Below are 18,901 nucleotides of genomic sequence, written 5' to 3' on the forward strand. Positions count from 1 at the left end.
ATGGAGAGAGAGGCGTATCGTGCCTGTGCCTTGCTAGGCTCTCGCCGTATTGTTCCGTAGCACCAGCAACTTGAGAGCAACGACATGGGGATCCGGGCCATTCAGCGTCTTGATTCACCATACTTTTTGCCTCCCCCCTCCCTCTTTGGCTGGCAGGGGAAAAGAATGTCCGACGAGGGGAGGCCAACCCACTAAGTCGGTACACGACATCGGGGTACAGTAGACTACCTAGTACATGATAACGCTGCGAGGATCTAAATTGAAAGGCCCAGACGACGGGCTCTTCTGTGGCAGGCGGCGGTCACGGAAATGGTATGATTGCTGCTGTTTGGTCATGAGACAGACAGTCGATGAATTGTATAGGCTTGTTCGGAGCAGGTTTATGGCAAATGACAGGCTCCATCTGCCTGTTAATTCTGGCGACGATCCACTTGTGCGAGTGTGTGCCGCCGCCTTGTAGGGAAATACCCTGTATCTGGATGGCAAATATGCCATCTGGAGAAGCTCACCAACCAACCGAGCTTCAGGTTTGGTTGGCCGAACTACTGCTGTTGCTCCTCCTCATACGCCGATTCATGTACATAGCATCCACACGCCCTGCCATGTTTTGCTTTGAGCTTCAACCTGCAGCAGCGGATAAAGCATCGCATCACGGAGACATCACCACTTACATGTAAGCTTTCCGCCGTGCAGCCTCCAGTATCAAGTACGACACAGAGCTGCCGCCATTGGCAGACCGACTGGCAGCATGCAGAGCTAACCAGCAGCATACATGCATAAAATTTGAAACCGGTGAAGAGCAGAGAAAAAAAAGAGGCTTGCTGCTGACACTGACCCAAAGAACCCACGTGGTTGGAGCTTCAGTAGCTCAACCCACAAAATTGCACATTGAACCTTGTCCAGGATGGCCGACTCTGCCCTCCATTTCGCGCTCGTCGCTTCATTCCGGTCCGTTGGACGGGCTTTGTTGAAGGTGACGGTCCCACGTCACTCCCAAAAGGATTTTTTTTCTCTTCCATTCTTCTTCTTATTTGGCCCCTTCCAAACACCAAAACACCAAGCCACCAAGCTATCCCCATCAGCACAAAACAGCGGCACGGCGATGGCGAGGGCCGAATGGCGGCAAATGGCCCAACCAGGGGACCAAGAATGAAGAAAAATCTTCGCCAAGGACTTTTCTTATTTGCGCAAAAAGTCATGGGTCCTTGCCAAAGGGTGGGAACTTGGACTGCAAAGGGCGGGTACGCAAACTGGTGTCATGACTTGCTCTGTTCGCCATTACTGGCTGCAGCCTGTGATGAGCGGCGGCTCGAGTGGTTCAGAGGTCTTGAATGGTGTGCCATTGATGCGGCATGTCGAGCTGGGGATGGGAACCATGCTTGAGGAGCCCAAGCTTCTGAGCCAGGCCCTACTTGGACGCATCAGAGATTTGGTTTGATTGCATGGGACAAGCACATTATACTTGCGAGAGCCGACAAGATTTAATCATGCCCGGTCTGGTCTGGTCTGGTTACAAGGCATGGCAAGTTTGTTTCTGTAGGAAGCAGGGCCGACAGACTGGAGTTCTTCCATCCATAGCCACAGCAAGACAGAGCAAGGCAAGATGATTGGATTCTTTGCCTCTGCTGCCTCCGTCATCGCCACAACGGGATACGAAGGCTCCCCCCAAAACGGCAGCCTATTTCGAAACAATGGGCAAAAAAAAGCAAAAGCCAAGGGGACCCGCCATCGACAAGAGCAGGTGGTTCCGCAGAAGGCTTCTGGAAAATTCGTCAAACCGTCCTAGCCCACTTGGTGGGAGGCATCGTGGGTTATTACGGAGTGTACAAGCAACGGAACGGAAACCAACCACCCCCCTGGCAAGCTGGGCGCCGGCGACCAAATCGGTGGGAGCGCCTAGGAGTGGCTGAAAATGGCCTCGAAATCTGACCAGCAATCAACGCTGCCGAATTACCCTTCCTGGCATGCCTTGGGGCTGCGAGAATCCCTGCCCGCGCCGCGTTACGGCGCCCACTGGTCCGACAGCTAATAGAACTGCTAGCAGCACAGGCTGAACGAAGAGACATAATAACTCTTTCTAGCTATTCTTCGCGATGGAGTGAGCAAGGTCCCGGGCAAGGGTAGATGTAAACTCGTACACGAATGGAGCAAGTCCTCGTACAGTAACTTGTATGCCGCCACTACTAGGTACGCGCACACGCGCGCGCATACGCATACGCCGACGTACACGCACTCGTAGGTATACTTTGTACGGAGAAGAGAACTCTCGCTCGCATGCTCCCGAGTTGACGCGTGACAATATCTCAACGTCTCTTGTGTCCATCCGTTACCTCTCTCCATCACGTCTTGACTCAGGGTTCAGCTGGGGTGTACAGGGCGTGTATCGGAGACGCCAGAATCCGCATTGCTCGCCTTCAATGACTCCAACGTCGCAGTTTACCGGTCCGGAGAACTTCGAGAAAGGCCATGACACAATACAGAAGTCCGTGCTGCCCTATTGTTGGCTTTAGCACGCCTTTAAGCTGCAAGGAACCAGTCAAGTCGCCGCCGGCAAGGCCGCAGTAGCTTCATTACCGTCCCGCTAGAGAATGGAGATGGCAAGTATTTACCACGTTTTCTTCTTTGTTTCTTAAAATTCCCGACGAAATATGCCTTGAAGTAGTTCGCTTAGTTGCAGCACGTTGCCAGTGCTTCGGGTTCCACGTTGCATCATTAGTTACTACAACAATCTGACTCACAAGACAAGAGACCGGACTGTATCAAGCTGTTGTGAATCAAACTCCACGACTGAACCCCTGCTCATTCACGATGTACTTGATCAAACAGAGAAAGGAAGGGAAAAAATTTTGACACATCCCCACATGGTCTTGCCCTTCAACCGTTCATCTCGAAAAGTTAGCCTCATTGCCCCTTGATGCCCAATCCAATCGTGCTTCGGACCGCTCTCTTCTTTCACCCTTCAACGCCTGCTAGTTAAATCACGTTGGCATTTTGGCATGCCATTGCCTCTTACGGCGGGCCCGATCTGCTGGGACTCAGCATCGCGTCGTAAACTAAAACCATCTCCACGCCTCCATGTCTCACAATCATTGACCAAACAGATTCAGTACACGATCTATGATGCGGCACTCCATCCTTCAACCACATCGTTGTCGAGCTGAGTACGAGTCAACAAGTATACTTCCCTTGCTTGCTCCAGCTAGAATCGCCTTTTCCGCTCTGCTATTGCCGCAACCGGGCATGAATTTTGCTGCACCGGAAACATGTGGCCCCCTTCCCTTGGCCCGGCCCCGTATAGAACAGGGAATGGAACACGTATGGAACAGATGGACGCCCATCGCGTTCTGTTATTTGTTACAGACAGAGCATTGTAACCTGTATGCGGTGAATTTGCCCCCCTCAGTGACAGAAAGATATGATATAAAAAAAAGTCGACAGCGAATGTCAAGGGGTTTGTCGGCCCAGCTAGGGGTATGATGCAAAGCCACACACAAAATGCGGTCTAGCCAATCACTGGCGTCCCCAGTGACCTGTCTCTGGGAATTCCCAGGATACGGAGCTGGAGCAAATGCGACCAGGGTTGAGCCTTTGTCGAGACAAGGGACCTGTTTCTCGCGCTCAAAGCAAGGCCTCCCTCTGTTGCAGCCGCGTTTCTTCTGCCCGACGCTTGCCACACGCCAGGCTCTCTTTACTTACTCGTGTTTTCCTCAACGCCTTGGTTGCATGAACACGGAGATGTGCGCCCATGACGTGCATGAACAAATGTCAGATGAACGAAGCCCTTCTGTTCATCGTCATGTTCCAAACTAAGTAATCCACTCGTAGAATGGACCGCTTTACCCTCGAAGGGGCGTCGCACCGCTATTTCGACAAACAAGAGCACCTCCAAGCTTAGGCCTGTCAAATCATCTACATGCACTAGCCCCTGGTAGCGGCCGAGTCTTATGTCCGAGGAGAAGCCTCCACCCGCTTGTTGGATTGACAGCGACTGATACCCATACGTCGGTGTGCGCTCACGTGTAAGAGGAGAGACAAGAAAAAAGAAAAGTGGAAGGCAAAAAACATCTCGGCTACTGTCAAACCTGTCAAAAATCCTTCCTTCTCTCCTACTTCCCCATCGAGTACCGCCTCGAAACCAGGTAATGGTAATAGACGCACTCCAGTGTCGGCCGTGCGGCCAAGAAAAGTTCTCCCGGGGGTGTTTGTAATCTCTCAGGATGACTAGCACCAGACGTTAGTATCCAGACTTTTATCGGTGAGCCGTGGCTTGATACCTTGATGGCCAGTTTCTGCGGATCGCCTCTCCTCGTGACGGCCATTCTGTAAAGGCTGATCCCGGTTCATTGGTCGCGCTCGGGTCCCAGCACCACGACGACGGGACGGCGCGGGTGGCGGAGATCCCAGCTCTCAACCAGTAGCAAGGAGAGGGCTTCATCAAGTGCTAATACTGTGTTATTGCTACCTGTACGGTGGTAGCACTTGTCGAGGTGGTGTCGACAATTTCAGTCGCCCTTGGACCGAGACCGGGGAGAGAGTGCGCTTGTCAGTCACCAACGGAAGAAGACTCGATTCTGTCCTGGTTTTTACTCCTAGTATTGACGAGCTTAAGCTTGCGCTAGATGGACTGGCGGCACTCGGAGTCCCAGTGCAGCGGTTTTGTGGCTTCACGCGGACCCTCGCCGTGACTTTCTCTGTTGCTAGGAACTGGCGGAAGCAGCTCGTCCGTCAATCGCGTGCTTTGATGATAGTATTGCGAGTATGTTGTGCCTCCGATTGTTTTCAATATGGCCAAGTATCGCCAACTACGAGACATACGAATAGTATCTGTATATCGCCACCACGAATCTGCAGCCGTCACATCTCAGGTACCAAGATCGAGGGCAGCCAGACTCCCGGAACAGCTACACACTGCAAGTGACGAATCCTGCCGAGACATGGTCTGATTTGTGGCAATTTTGACGGCCAATTTAGCTTGTCGGAATCATTTCCTGTAGCAGGTAGGCAATCTTCTCGACTGTCAAAGTGTTTGATCTGAGGCTCAGCCGTTCTCCGTGCCTTGGCCTTCGGATTATTAGTAAACAAATGAAAAGCCAAGAGAAAAAAAAAAAAGAAAGCTAAAACAAAATTGGCCGACGGTTGTTCGCCGACGGCTTTTTATCTTTCCACAGCTGGACGTTTCGAGTAATTCGTGTACGGCACTCGGCCGGCGGATGAAATCAATTGAGTCCTGCAAGCTGGGCTCTTTGATGAATTTACATGGCCACGGCCTTGGTCAACTCAAGATGAAGCCGACGCACCCCAATTAGAAAAAGTAACAGCGGTGCCTCCATGATTTGTGGCAACGAAACCCTGTCCAGCATCAACAAGAGATAAAAATACATAAAACGAAAGGGGAGGCTTGGACGTCAAACGTCGCATGTGTTTAGCACCGAGTTAGAACCAACGAACCGACTGCCCAAAACAATCGCTGGTGGCTCCCTCCGAACCACATCTTTTCCACTTTGACATGGCGGTAAGGAGGGACAGTCCTGCAGAGATCCCTGTAGATGCAGATTGACGTGTGCATGCACAGCTAATGTACTCCATATTACTGTACGAGGGCGCTGTGTATTGGCGGTTCTAAGTTCGGAGCATGCGCATGTAGATGCGTTCTGCAGCCTTGGCCTTTGGCGATAGCATCGGGCAGAGTGAGCTTACGAAACGACTAATAATTGCAATTCTACTATTCCCACTAGTATTTCCATCCAAGAAGGAGGGTGTGGAGGAAATGGCGGAGACTTGAGGATCTGTTTGTCTCTTCCTTGTGCTGCCCTACAGAGGCCGGGCGGACGATTATTATTTCCATCGCGGAGGGTTTGCGTAGACTTTTTTAAGCATATAGATATTGGGCCACGGTGATTTGAAGTTACTAATCTAGCCGGCAGTTGCATCTCAGCCTACGAGGTGAAACGCAGGTAAAGGCGAAGAGGATGCGATGGTGATAATGACTGCATAATCCTCGGACGTCTGACATCTTGGCAATTGAAAGATTCCATAATCCGCGAGTTCCGTATGAACCAGACAGGGAGACAGGTATCTGGCATACGAGTTCCTTGGCGATCCTATGCTTCTTGGCACAGATACGATACACGATACTCTTTACGACGTCAATTTTGCACTATTTGGAATTCTTCAGGATGTGATAGATCTTTGCTGTCTCAGATATCTTACCCAGCTTTGTGAAAACCTCGGCGTCTCTTATCCTGAAGCGAAACTTACCTATCGTCGCAAAATGCAAGAGAGTTTAAAGGTCTCGGTAAAGTTGCACTGCCTGGCGACATTCCAACTATCGCATGGTGGCGAGTACAGTCTATGGATGCCCGGCCAAGGGATAGATAGATAGAGCATGATTCGTTACCTCGCTCACAATGGCGGCGGCTGGCGGACGCTTGTCAGATATGCGAAACTCGTAGACGCCACACCGATAAGGGCACTGCTGCATTTACGGCTGTAGTGACGATGCTGACGAGACTATTATGTTCATATTTCTTCTGTATTTAGTCGATTCATCTACTGCACTCACGGAATCAGCTGCTGGTTTAATCTGAGCAGTGGACAAGCAGAGCATCTTTGTTGCTTATCCTACTGAGCTATGCCTCCTCGATGAAGTTATCTACGGTCTGCTGAGCTGACATAGATAGCCTTTTCATAGTCTTCAGACTCAGAGCATTGATCTTTCTCACTTTCTGATGATAAGGGTTCCGTACTCGTCCAGATGAACAACACGCAGCGGGTGAACAATCACATTTTACAACCTACGATCAATGTCAATCCAATCCAAAGCGATTTCATATTTCGCTTGATACTGCTCATTAAGGCTTTAAATTGTCCTTTGTAGCCATGTTACGATTGTATCCATTGAATGGAGGATCATGTCAGGTCTTCACTTGAGAGGGTTAGGTTGTTCACCATACAGCCAGAGTATCTATTCTCTCCCTTGCTCATAACACTCTACAAGTACAATGACTTATCTGATGTATATAACTTGTTATGTGTTGAGTTTGTCAGAAGCCGGCTACGCATCAGGAGATGTGCCCAAGGCGAGCCTGTAGCTCGTCATACAAAACATCTAACTATGAGGGCTCCAGCACTTGAGTGAGGTTAAGATTGCTGTGAAGAAGACGGTAAGCAACGGCGGGACTTACTCCAGACGCCTTTTTATGATTGGGAGATGTAAAATTAGTTCTCCAGCACTCGGGTGAGGTTAAAAATGCTGTGAAAAAAAAGTGTGGCATTGATGGATGTCGGCAATCCGCCCATAGCGCCGTCATAAGCTTTGCTTCAGAGTTATTCAACTTATCCTTAGTATTGTTATTAAATACTAGGAACATATTGTTTTCGGTCAGCCGAGCGTTGACTTATCTAAAGTTGTATGGGTTGTCAATGATCCAAACCTCAAAAAATTTGAGGCATCATCGGAGGCACCAGAATGGCAATCAAGAAGAGCCTCCCGATGACAGAGTTTCCGAGCCTTCAAGAAGTCTACATAACGATTACATTACTAGCATCCAGAAAAATTCCTGCAATGTCTCGAGTCCCGGGACGCTCCCGCTGTAAGCCAACTTCATCGACACCATACTTTATGCAAAGCCGGTGTGCGGATATGCATTTGTGACCACTTTGAGGAATATTAGAACTGTGTCTCAAGTTGTAGAGAAGTTTTAACATGCTTTCACTCTTAACTTGTGCAAAAGTGTCACCGTTAATGCGACATCCTTGATGGCCAAAACGGCCGCCTCATACGGTTCCGGAACCGAGTGTATGTTCAAATGAGCAATGTTAAGAAATGTGCGGCATGCGAAAAAGTTTATCGTGACTCCATAATGCTAGGTTTTGGAGATGTAAGCTCTTGAATCCGCTAGATATTTGTCGGAAATGGCCACCGAAAGTTTGGAAGCTTTTACTTAGTCACAGGCTGCTAAAGAGTTTTGGACACCAACTATGCTGCATTCGCGCGGATGAGCTTGAAAGAAGAAATGGCTGCTTTTAGTGTCCCATTCTATAAATTGTTTAGAGAACTACTCTACCAGTAGTTGTGCTGCTTTCTATGAAGATCCTTTTGGCAAAGGACGACAGTGAGCATAATGGGGAGAGTGCCATGGGAACTCGAGCAATTGGCAATCTTCTCACGGCTCATTGTAAAGCTTTACTGCTAATTTCTATTATTTCTATCATTTTTGACTTCATAGATTATGAAATGAAGTAGTTTACACGGCTCATTACAAGAAATACTCTTAAGCTAAGACCTTAGGGTTGGGCATAAACATCTGAGATAGCTAGCTACCTTATGTTTGCTTTTTTACACAAGTTCTTATTGCATATAACTTTAACTCGGCTGCCATAGTCTGCTAAGACGTGTCTTGTATTGCTTAACTCAGGATCAATGTACTGTCACCCGGTCATTATCTGGTTGTTTCCGTGGCTTTCCTGTACAAAATGCCTTGAAATGAGATGGTGGTATTCGTGTTTGCACTGGAAAATTACGGCAACACTGTAATACACACAATACAAGCGAATCCAGCAATTCATAACATGTGGCCGTGCGCAAGCAGCGGTGAAAGAACCCTGGAGTCCTACCCGCGCGGGAGCAAGCACTGAGCAAGGATCCAACATTCACTTCCTATCATCAGCTGAAAAGTGGCGATACCTCTTCTCTAACCGTGATGAGTTATTGCGCGTAACTCCGATGATGTTCTCATATCGCCGTGATTACCCGTCAAGCAATCCTAGGATTCGTCAAGGACCACGATGCATTGTTGGGGCAAACTAGAGACGACGAATGCAAGGACAAAGGCAAAGTCCATCAACATGGCCAGCAGGTTAATAGAACAGCCGCATCCTCCAAAATCTGAAGGGAGATTTAGCTGCATATCATTGAATGCAGAACACATCTCCTCATTTGTAACAGCCCACTGATATTCCGAAAGTCACAGGGGATGCCACACCGGAGGAATATTGGTGCGAAAGTATGGATAAAGTTGATTAACAAATAGGGTAATATCCTAACTCGCAGTGTCTACTGCAGCCTTGGTTGGTTAGTGAGCACGTGTACTCCGTCTATCCTTGTGTTTTTTTTTGTGTTGATGTGCGCTTGATTCCGGATCTTGCTCGGAACCGCGGAGGCCTTTGCCTCTCGAGAACTATCAAGTCTAGAACGGTCGAGGAGGATGATAATGGCGTTTGAGGCGCTCTCCGACGATTCCATCATCCCTGTCTTACTAGGCAAGGTCGAAGCAAGGCCAAGGACTAGGTTTGCTTGCCCTGCACGAACAGCGCATTTGCATTAATAGCCTGGCACTTGCAGCATTTTCATCCACTCAGACGTCTGGTAGTTGAAGTGGCAAAGGTAAAACAATAAAAGTGCAATGGCCCTTGACCTTGCCAAACATGTAAGCGCTCTCGACAGCACGCGTGCTTGAGTTGGGCATGCCGGGAGTTTTCCCTAACCGAGAACAGCTGACGAGATCAAAACCCAGCCATTTATATGCATTGCGCATCATACAATTGTTGACGACCGGAGAAGTTTCGGTGATTTGCTGATGATATATTCGAGGTGTCGGCGATACCGCTGACGATACTCTGGCTGTTCGGCACCGGTCTGTTTCTATTCCCTTGTTCTCTTACAGCACCTGCGCCTCATGCATGAAAACCCTTTGTCTGAGCATTACATGTAGCACTGAAGCGTTGATTCCGTTGATACTTGCTTAAAGGACGTGTATCTCGCGTGCATTGACTAAAACGCCAAAACTACTAGGCGGTGGGTTGCCGATACGATGAGACAACACTCTGTAAGCGCTACCTCATAACATTTGAGGGTTTGCCGCTGCGCCTCGCTTAGGATCTCCGACAACTGTGCATCCAATAGCTCTTTTCAACTCCGTCACACGCTGTAGGGCCATGTTAGCGATAACAAAGATGCCGTCATGTGGGATAACATACATTGCGGGAAGCATGGTGGTTAACTCTATCTCCCCTTGGTCTAACGTATCAGGGCCCTCTGTCACAAGATGGCATTTCCGTCGTTTCATAATAAGACACCTAGTAGAGAGTCAGCTATAGATGACCTGAGCTACTTTCCCGTTCCAGTACCGCACAGACAGATTCGGACCACTGATCGTTGTCGGAGGCGCCTTCGTGTGCTAATAAGAAGAAATGTCCACAAGGCTCTGGTGGCAACCGAGGTGATGAAGCCTGTCAGTCCATCTATTGGAACAAGCCATCGGGTGCGGAGAAAAGCGCCAGGATTTTCCAATAGCTTGACATGCCCTACGGGAATAATGGATGCGCTGCTGCTGCATGCAGACGTCCTGGTCATTTGCGAATAGCCCCGGACTGCGCTTTTGAGTTTCTCTCATCCTCATTGACAAATACCAACAGCCGCCCTTCTCCGCAACATTGCTCGTTGTGCTGCAGACCCCGCAGCTAATTGTCGATCAAAAGCAAGACTAGGTCCTAATAATAGACAATTCTGGCCGGCAGAAGAGCGACCTTAGCTGAAATGAACATGGTGGTTTGCAGCTTGACATGGAATCCATGTGCTCATGAAAAGCCACTTCATAGCAGATACGTCACGGCCACTGGACGTTATCTCTCTCTGCTGGGATTTATTGGTGCTCACTCTCATCCGCACAAAGAGACCAATGCCACCGTCATAGTTTAAAGTATTCCAAGCCAACCCCAGCAGCCAAGCATCGAGAAGACCACAAGGCGATCTTTCCTTGTCCACCCCCCTTCTCTTTTTGCCCTCTTCCCTCTGTTATCGGCGCTACGCCATCCTACCGATGTATGTACATCCGTAGTCATGACGGAAGTACTCCGTGAGATATCGACGTATTACCTTGCAGCACCCTTTCCCCTTATCTACACCCCCAACGGTGCTTCACAAAGGGAGGACTTCAGGGATCCTCGATGGAGTCGTTACGGACTTGGACAATACTTTTCAGGTCACAATTTCGGTCTGTGAATGACCGGCTCTCGGTATCCCCCGACCCAACCATGTGATGATATACACTAGACCAGTCTGGGGTACGGAGTGCATGCTCCGTTGTTTGCTCGGCGTTGAATGGAGCGCCCCCACAAATTGATCGTGGGAGGGTGTGAGTATGCGTATAATTGCTGCATGGTTGTGAGTTGATCCAAGTGTCGAAACCCAGAAATGTCATCTTCGGCGGCTGCCTCAGTCGTTGGACAATCCACGCCCTTCCGGGGTCCATTTACCAGGCCTTCCTACCGGTGATATCTTCACTGAGCAGTCGGCACGACTGGCAACGTGTTCGGCGGGACATTCCTGGGACCTATCCCTGCTTTCGGAACGACACTTGATTAGAGGGATCTGCGATGATCGCAGTGAGACTGACGGCATACAGGCTCTACGAACGTAGAATGCCTTCCTAGTCTCCGAGAGGCATGTCGAGGCTCTTCGGAGGACACGAACTGTATTGAGCTTTTGTCTCCGCACGTGCAGGCTGATACCTAGTTTTGGAACCTCTGGAATAAAAGTCGCCCATTGAATGTATCTTCACGTTCGGTGATATTCGATGAGCTCACCTATACGTATGAAGCTGAAGATGGTTGGTAAAAATTGCACCGAGCCAAAACAACACATATATAGCGTAGTCATTGTAGTTTACCAAGCACAGCGGATGAAGAGAAGTAGATGGCCATGGCTGCGCTTCGTTCTCTAATCCAGTGGACCTAGTATTGCCTCTTTTTAGCTGCTTACTTATTACTGAGCTTTCTGGGACTATTTCTGATACGAGGGAAATACGCTCCCGACGGGAACGGCTATTTGTGGGCGGATCAACATTCTTGTTACTTATTATATGGAGCATCCCCCTGCTCGGTGTCCAGTTCCGCCGCTCTCTGTTTATTTGCTTTGCCTCGTTTTCATAGCAACGATTTAATTTCCTATACGGGAATCTCAAAACTTCTCGAATGTGAACCTAGTTCGCTGCTAAGCGATTGTACGGGTCCATGTAGGATTTTTTTTTTCCTTCCTGAGGGAGGCAAAAACGGGACCGCCAGCGTCGTCATAGTCGCCGATATTACAGCCTCGGCTCCTCCAACTAGGCTCCGAGCCTGGCACTTATACGAGTACTCTTCATAATCTTTCATTCCAAATATGCAGGCTGACGCTCTAGTATGCACCCAGTTTTACTCCTCCATATTGCACACGCGTGAAAAGCGTGAGACGCCAAGCATACAAGTCGACGCCGGGGATGGCCGCCTGTGTGTTTGCCTTACTTTTTCTGGCATATAGCAGCGCAATGCACAGCTATACGTTGTATCGTGAGTCCCGTGATGCTACATATTTTCCTATTGAAGCAACTCTTTGCGGCTCTCCCAAGCGACCATGTATGATGGTAGGGATGGGACGGGCGTCTCGATCAGCCCTATGCAATGCTGCGTCTCCACGCTCCTGTTGGCAGCCGTGTATGTAATATCGCTACGGCGAGTATGTACTCGTAGTATGAGTATCTTATTGCAAGTAGTATCCCGCTCAATTTTCCGACTTTGAGTTAGCGAGCGGCCCGTGGTGGGCTTCCCTTTTGACATGCTACCTTTTACAAGTAGGCCCGATAGATGGAGAAAATTTAAGTACACTAGTAGTGATGTTATCCTCAGCACGGAGCGGTGGCTGTGTCTCAGAACGATCCCGATTACTCCGTGTATTTGAAACTGATAGGCTGGTTCGAGAGGCGGACCTGTTTGGGAACTTACACATTCTCCCTTTTTGTCATCAGCCTTTGGGATCCGGCGGAATTGCGAGATTAGGAATATCATATACAAATATTTGCATGTCTGGTAGTGGGTTTATTTCGCGCATCCTGTTACTCAGTGGAGTCTTGATGCTTACTCGTACAGAGGCGTGGGGGGAACTGAGTCAATCCCGTGCATGAACAGGGACACAGCCCGCCGAAATGCCGGACGGTTGTACATATTTTGATACAAATCCCGTGTTGCACCGGCCAGGACACGGCTACGGAGCATCTTTTATCGTATTTTGCGTTTTGCATCGCGTATATCGTATATGTATGTGGGTGGCAGGAATTGTGCAAGTAAGCCCTGCCAAGAGGGATTTTCCACCAGCCGTACTCCGTATAGGAGCATGACTTGGGATGCTCCAGCCTTGTCGATCCATTCTGTTAAGCGAGTAGATTGCTTGCTGAATTGAGCGCTTACCTACAGCTGACAGGAAATCCTCAAAGCAGGTTTTGAATCATATCAGTTGCAAGTTAAGTGTGTTTGAACGAGGCTGAGGTAGGGTGTATGGAGCATGATACTCTGCTCCATACCCTAGAACAAGCTGAAACTTGGCCAAGAATCCGACATCAAACAGTTTCTCCGAACTCGTTCTCACATGCATGGAAGAATGTTTGACCAGTATTAATAGTAATATGAATCGACAGAGTTAAATTATTTAACGACACATTAGTAAGGGACGTAGAGCGCGAATCAGGCATTGCAAAGAATGGAACCGGCCTAGGACCAACTAGGAAGTCCATTCCTTTGATCGATTCGAGCTGTGTTGACATTGACTTGCTCAGAAGATGAGCTTGAGATCTCTATAGATGTTTCCAAGACGAATCAACTTGTTGGGGGATCAATTAGGCAGTGTGGCAATACAGAAGGGTTCTTTAACAACAACCCACCATCCATTCAGCCCATATTGAATGGAAACAACGTAACTCCACTCGGACAAATACGTTGAAATTAGATTTTATGCTAACCTAAAACAATAGTCATGTCAAGCCTTATCTCTGGATTCTAGGCTAGCTGAACCTGATGATCTGCGGTTCTGTAATAGGATATTCGTCTCGTGCCAAGCATTCGACTAATTCTATGTGGAATAAATTGAGAGAAACTCCCGATGAATCTTCGTTGACTAGTGCAACATTGTTAACTTCTTTGAACAATTGAATGATATAACAAAAACACAACAAGGGCGGTATCATAAAGTTTATATTTCGTGTGTAGTTAATTGCTGCGCTTCTTTGCCGATACGCGGCTTATGTGAGACTCAGCATTTGTAGTATCCTGTTGAGTTGATTCGGTGGAAATAAACTGTATAATGATTCTAATGACCCAAGGATGCTGTGTCAAACTCTCGGCATCAGAATGATGAAATCCCACTTGAAGCGCTCATGAGGGAGCTCGTTTGTTTCGCGACATAAGCAATGACAGAGCATATATGAGATGAAGATGGTTGTTTTTGAGAATTCTCCTCACATTAACTTGGATGTCATTGTTATGACTCTTTAAAGAGCGTGGGAAGATAGACTTCAGACTCTCGTTCCAACTCGGCCGAAAGTGGATAAGATGCAAGTTCTCTCACTCAACCTTTACGACAGCTAGTGAGCGTTAGCGAAGCCGTAAGCTCGCCGTAACCAATGCAATCTTAAGATTCTATGACTTATTTATTAATAATCGCGAATAGTTGCAACAGATGCCGCCCGAGCTAATAAAAAGTAACACAATAACATTCATGTAATATGTTAGCGCTGAGTACCATGTAGCTGCTTCGAATCTTCCCCCCAATTATAGACAAAGTAGACCCCAACTCTCTTAACATGGCGCCTATAAGTAACTTGAGTCGCGGTCAACAAATACTATTGGGAGAAAAATCCGGATAGCTGCTACATCATATGATCGTTAATTGACAGTCATCTCATAAACCATTAGCTCTCTTTTCGCCATAGATCTCATGTCTCTTCTTCAAGATTGGCCTTTTGTTGCCTTGATTGCGGCAACTCCTTTGCTCATTGAGCTCTGCAAGCCTTCAAATTATCCTTTGAGTGTCGATACGAAACGTCAATCCCGATGGAGTTCATTGCTCAAGGATCAAACTTGGTGGATGCGCGCTGCATTACCTATGTATCTATTGCATGAGTTTGAAGAGCATGGCTATGACTTCTTGGGTAGGCGATATGCGTTTCAGCCGTATTTCTGCAAAAATCTGGTAAGATTACTAAAGCTTACTTTGTATATGACTGTAAACCTCTCACTAAATCGTTTTTCTGAATTAGGGATTTGAGAATGTTGAAGCGTGTCCACTTAGCCCGCTTGTCGTTCTGTTTGTCAACGGTACAACTGTATGGGTGACTGGCATTGCTGCTCGGAATAATATCCGGATAGCAAGAAGTTTCTATGGGTTTGCATTTATAAACGGCTTGACACATGTTATTCCGGCGTTGGTTGTTGGTCCAGCATATAATCCTGGTCTTGTCACTACATGGCTATTGTTCTTTCCCGGGGCATTCTTTGCCCTTCAGTGCCTAGGTGGTGCTAAAAGAGCGATTGCAGCTGGAGTTTTATGCCACGTCGTCTTGATGGGTTCAATGAAACTTGCTGCAAAAGGGTTGGTTGCTGAGTGGGTTCTCTGTGGGGTGCAAGTGTTGAACACCATTTTGTTGATCGTGCTCTAAGTCAAACCAGAAGTTTTCGACTAGACTGTGGCTTCTATTTCTAACCAAGATAAGAGAAAAAGCCGTATTCTACTAATTAACACCATAGGCTCAATAATGAGCAAACGCTTGCTACGATAACGTACTAGAAATCGATAGCTATCTCAATCAAGAGAGGGTTTCCGGTGAACTTGGAAGCATTGCAATCAATAGCGAGCCAAACTCATCGACCGTGGAGCAGCATGTGAATACAGCTAACTGATTGGCCTATATTTAAACGATAAACTCGTGATGCCGAAGGATGGCCTGTCCCTGTGCCAGGTCGGTGGCCATCGAAATCTCACACTAGAATCTGGAAACCAATGAGATCTAGTCCTAGCTTGCTAGTACCTAGTCAAGCGGCTCAATATCTAATACATCGCTGACAACCACATTGAGATTCAAGCTGTTTGCAGTAGAGCCATGGTACGATACCCAATTGGACTTCTCTAATTGCTATCTGATAGGAGACTATTATTCCTAGAAGTAGCGTATTGGCTAGGGTCTCATTGAACATCCGTAACTGAATATGTGATATACTTATGATGGTAAGTCTCTAGAGCTTTTATTCAGTGGAGGTGTAACCTTTATATATTGAGCTGATTTATATGTACCTATTCAATGCCACCCTTACTGCTATTGACCGAGTGACTAATGCTCAAAGTACTCGATTTGACGTCCATTCAACTGTCGCTGCATGCTGAAATATAATCACCTCGGCATGCACTAGGAGGATGTCAAGGGATTCGGCATTGGTTGGAAAATCCGCGATCCTTCATTTCTGCCGAGGCACGAATATAATGCCTTCCTGTGGTGTGGTGTCGCCAACAGCAGCAATTCGGATATCCGAAAACCGTTTGTCATCACAGCTAGTAGCCTTGTCCGCCGGTAAAGGACCAATGCAACAGCCCGGCAAGATTTGCTCGCGATAGTCAGACTCAAGGTGCGGACTTTTCCTAGCCCTAGTCTTCTAGTCCCGCAGATCTCCGCTGCGGCAAAGCTTGGCGTTGTCTATCGCGATTCAGGAACGGAGACTCTAATTACACGCTAAGACGGCCTGTGATATAAAGACTTTGTCTTTCTAATCAATTAAAGATGGAATTTTGGATGAAGTTACTGTCTGGTGGTGTTTTTCGACCTCAATCATGGCGGAAGAAATGTTTGCCGTCACAGCGCCTGCTTATACTGATCCATCACGTTATGAACTCTCCAAAGTGCCTCAGCCGACGGTTACAGAGGACACGGATGTAGTTATAAAGATTCATGCTGCGAGTATTAATCCGGTGGATGTGAAGAAGGCAGCAGGAGTCTTTAAGATGGCCATCAGAGACTCGTAAGTGTAATTTATCCCAGAGGCGATGTCTGAAGCTCACATCTCAAAGTTTCCCATACAAGGTCGGATATGACGCAGCCGGTGTAGTTAGCCAAGTTGGAAAGAATGTAAAGACTTTAAAAGTTGGTGACGAGGTCTATACGCGATTACCAGAAGTTGGTAGAGGTGGGTGATGATTGACTTCCATCTAATGCGGTACTGAGGCAGAACTAATATGACGATGTAGGAGCTTGGAGCGAGTATGCCAAGTGCGCGGAGGAATATGTTGCTCTGAAGCCCAAAAACATCACATTGAGTGAGGCTGCTTCATTACCGTTGGCAGGTGTCACCGCGATACAGGTTTTACGGCAATACAAGGGTTCGCTAGAAGGCAAGACAGTCTTTATACCGGCTGGCTGTAAGTAGTCCAATTTCTGATCGAAGAATTAGATAGAGAAGCTAACCGCAGTAAAAAGTGAGTGGCACAGGAGCATATGCGTGCCAATTGGCGAAGAATGTCTTTCATGCTGGCAAAGTGATCACGACGGTTTCGACAGCCAAGATTCCCCAAGTACCCGAGCTGCTCGGCGAAGGAGTTGTTGATCAAAGTACGTTCTGTTCGATAATACGCTACAATGCAATAGCATCGGTCCGCTGTACTAGATTGCTAACTCAATCATCAGTTATCGACTATACAAAGACCGACCCATTGTCAGCGATCCCCTTGCGCTCCGTCGACTTTTTGTTCGACACTACTGGCCAGGCCATGCAATTTCTGCCTCTTTTAGTCCGGTCGACAGGAATGGTCGTATCTATATCAACAAAGCCCTCAGCTGCAACACTTCAAGCATCGAGTGTGATGAAACGGCCTGACAATCCACGTATTCCTTTTTACGGTCGGCTCTTTCTTGATCTGGGGGATTCGATTAATAAGCTACGGGCCTACTATTACGGCGTTGAGTATAAATATTGGTTCTTGGCTCCCAAAGCAAAGGATCTTGATACTTTGAGGAGCTATGTAGAGGAAGGGAAGCTATTGCCCGTCGTCGGCGCAAGAGTTAACCTGATGGATATCGATCAAGTACGGGAGGCGTGTCAAACAATCTATAATGGGAAAGGTGGTCTAGGTAAGACCGTTATTGAGGTGAACAAAGTGTAAAAACTACACTCTACACAATACCCGCTGTTTCAGAAGATTATGTAGACATTTCTTTCGTATACTAGATACACATATATACTTAATTCTTAGGTTGTTGAATTAAACGTAATTCCGACAACAGTTGTAGCCGTTAATCATACCAATATCATGCCTTCCTCTACCACAGTCTTGGTCACGTCGTCTGTCCCAATCAGGCCTCAGGTCATGCCCTCAGTAACTTCTCCCTCTACAAGTCTAGTATGAGGGTTTCCACTCCATCAATAGCTGTGTTGAAGACTCCTAACTCGTTCTTTTCGCAATGGAAACGAGTCAGTAGGCGGCGGAGTTTGGTCATAGAGCAATAAGCAACACTTCCAAGAGCAAAAGCGAATTGATTTACAATCCCAAGGCCCGCCCGCCTCGGTACATCAACATTTGCGGCCGCGGATTGAAGCGACCCACAAGTGGCCAAAAAGAGAGAGAGACTCATTCGCACCGAACGGAGCCGGAGCAACGGCTTGCGAAACACGGTCCGCTTTTGCTCCAGCGCCGTGTCTTTGCCACAATGCCTTCGTTCTATATATATTTCGCTGCTGGAATGGATGTTCAACGTGTTTAATGCCTTATAATTCTATTTATCTGTTATTATGCTAAAGATTACTCGAACTCATCATAAGGCTATGGGTTGAACATGAGAAAATATGACGAGCATGATTGACTACTTCTGAAGCCGCCGCCTTAGACGGAAGTCTAGTATTTTTTAGCGGGTAGAGATGGCTTACTTGTGGCATGGAGAATCTTCATACAGATCCGGTGCTTAAAGTCGCCAAGATCCGGATGTGTAATGGGCTGACTTAAAGCAGACGATCTGAGCATTGAAACCTGGTTAATCCATTCGACCATTGTCCAAGATTAGTCATTGCTCGCGGGTGATTCTAGAAATTGTAATCGCCATCTTTGGCTGATCGA

General features: G+C 47.6%; 3 protein-coding genes across 3 annotated transcripts; 2 read left to right on the top strand and 1 right to left on the bottom strand.

The window, feature by feature from the left end:
• Positions 1–8,720: 8,720 nt before the first annotated feature.
• On the bottom strand, positions 8,721–8,935 carry M431DRAFT_509562 (hypothetical protein). Its single transcript, XM_024919315.1, has one exon. It carries the CDS (start codon positions 8,928–8,930, stop codon positions 8,766–8,768), a length of 165 nt encoding a protein of 54 aa, XP_024772939.1. The 5' UTR covers positions 8,931–8,935; the 3' UTR covers positions 8,721–8,765.
• A 5,808-nt stretch (positions 8,936–14,743) lies between these two features.
• Positions 14,744–15,464, top strand: M431DRAFT_89489 (hypothetical protein; the record flags this gene model as incomplete). Its single annotated transcript, XM_024924031.1, has 2 exons — positions 14,744–14,998; positions 15,066–15,464. The coding sequence occupies 2 exons, from the start codon at positions 14,744–14,746 to the stop codon at positions 15,462–15,464; spliced, it is 654 nt and encodes a 217-aa protein (XP_024772940.1).
• Positions 15,465–16,627: 1,163 nt separating this feature from the next.
• M431DRAFT_88626 (hypothetical protein) lies at positions 16,628–17,953 on the top strand (the record flags this gene model as incomplete). Its single annotated transcript, XM_024923930.1, has 5 exons — positions 16,628–16,815; positions 16,865–16,980; positions 17,042–17,212; positions 17,271–17,402; positions 17,478–17,953. The coding sequence occupies 5 exons, from the start codon at positions 16,628–16,630 to the stop codon at positions 17,951–17,953; spliced, it is 1,083 nt and encodes a 360-aa protein (XP_024772941.1).
• Between the last annotated feature and the right edge of the window lie 948 nt (positions 17,954–18,901).

This window comes from Trichoderma harzianum (genome assembly GCF_003025095.1).
Source record: "Trichoderma harzianum CBS 226.95 unplaced genomic scaffold M431scaffold_8, whole genome shotgun sequence".
NCBI lineage: Eukaryota > Fungi > Ascomycota > Sordariomycetes > Hypocreales > Hypocreaceae > Trichoderma > Trichoderma harzianum.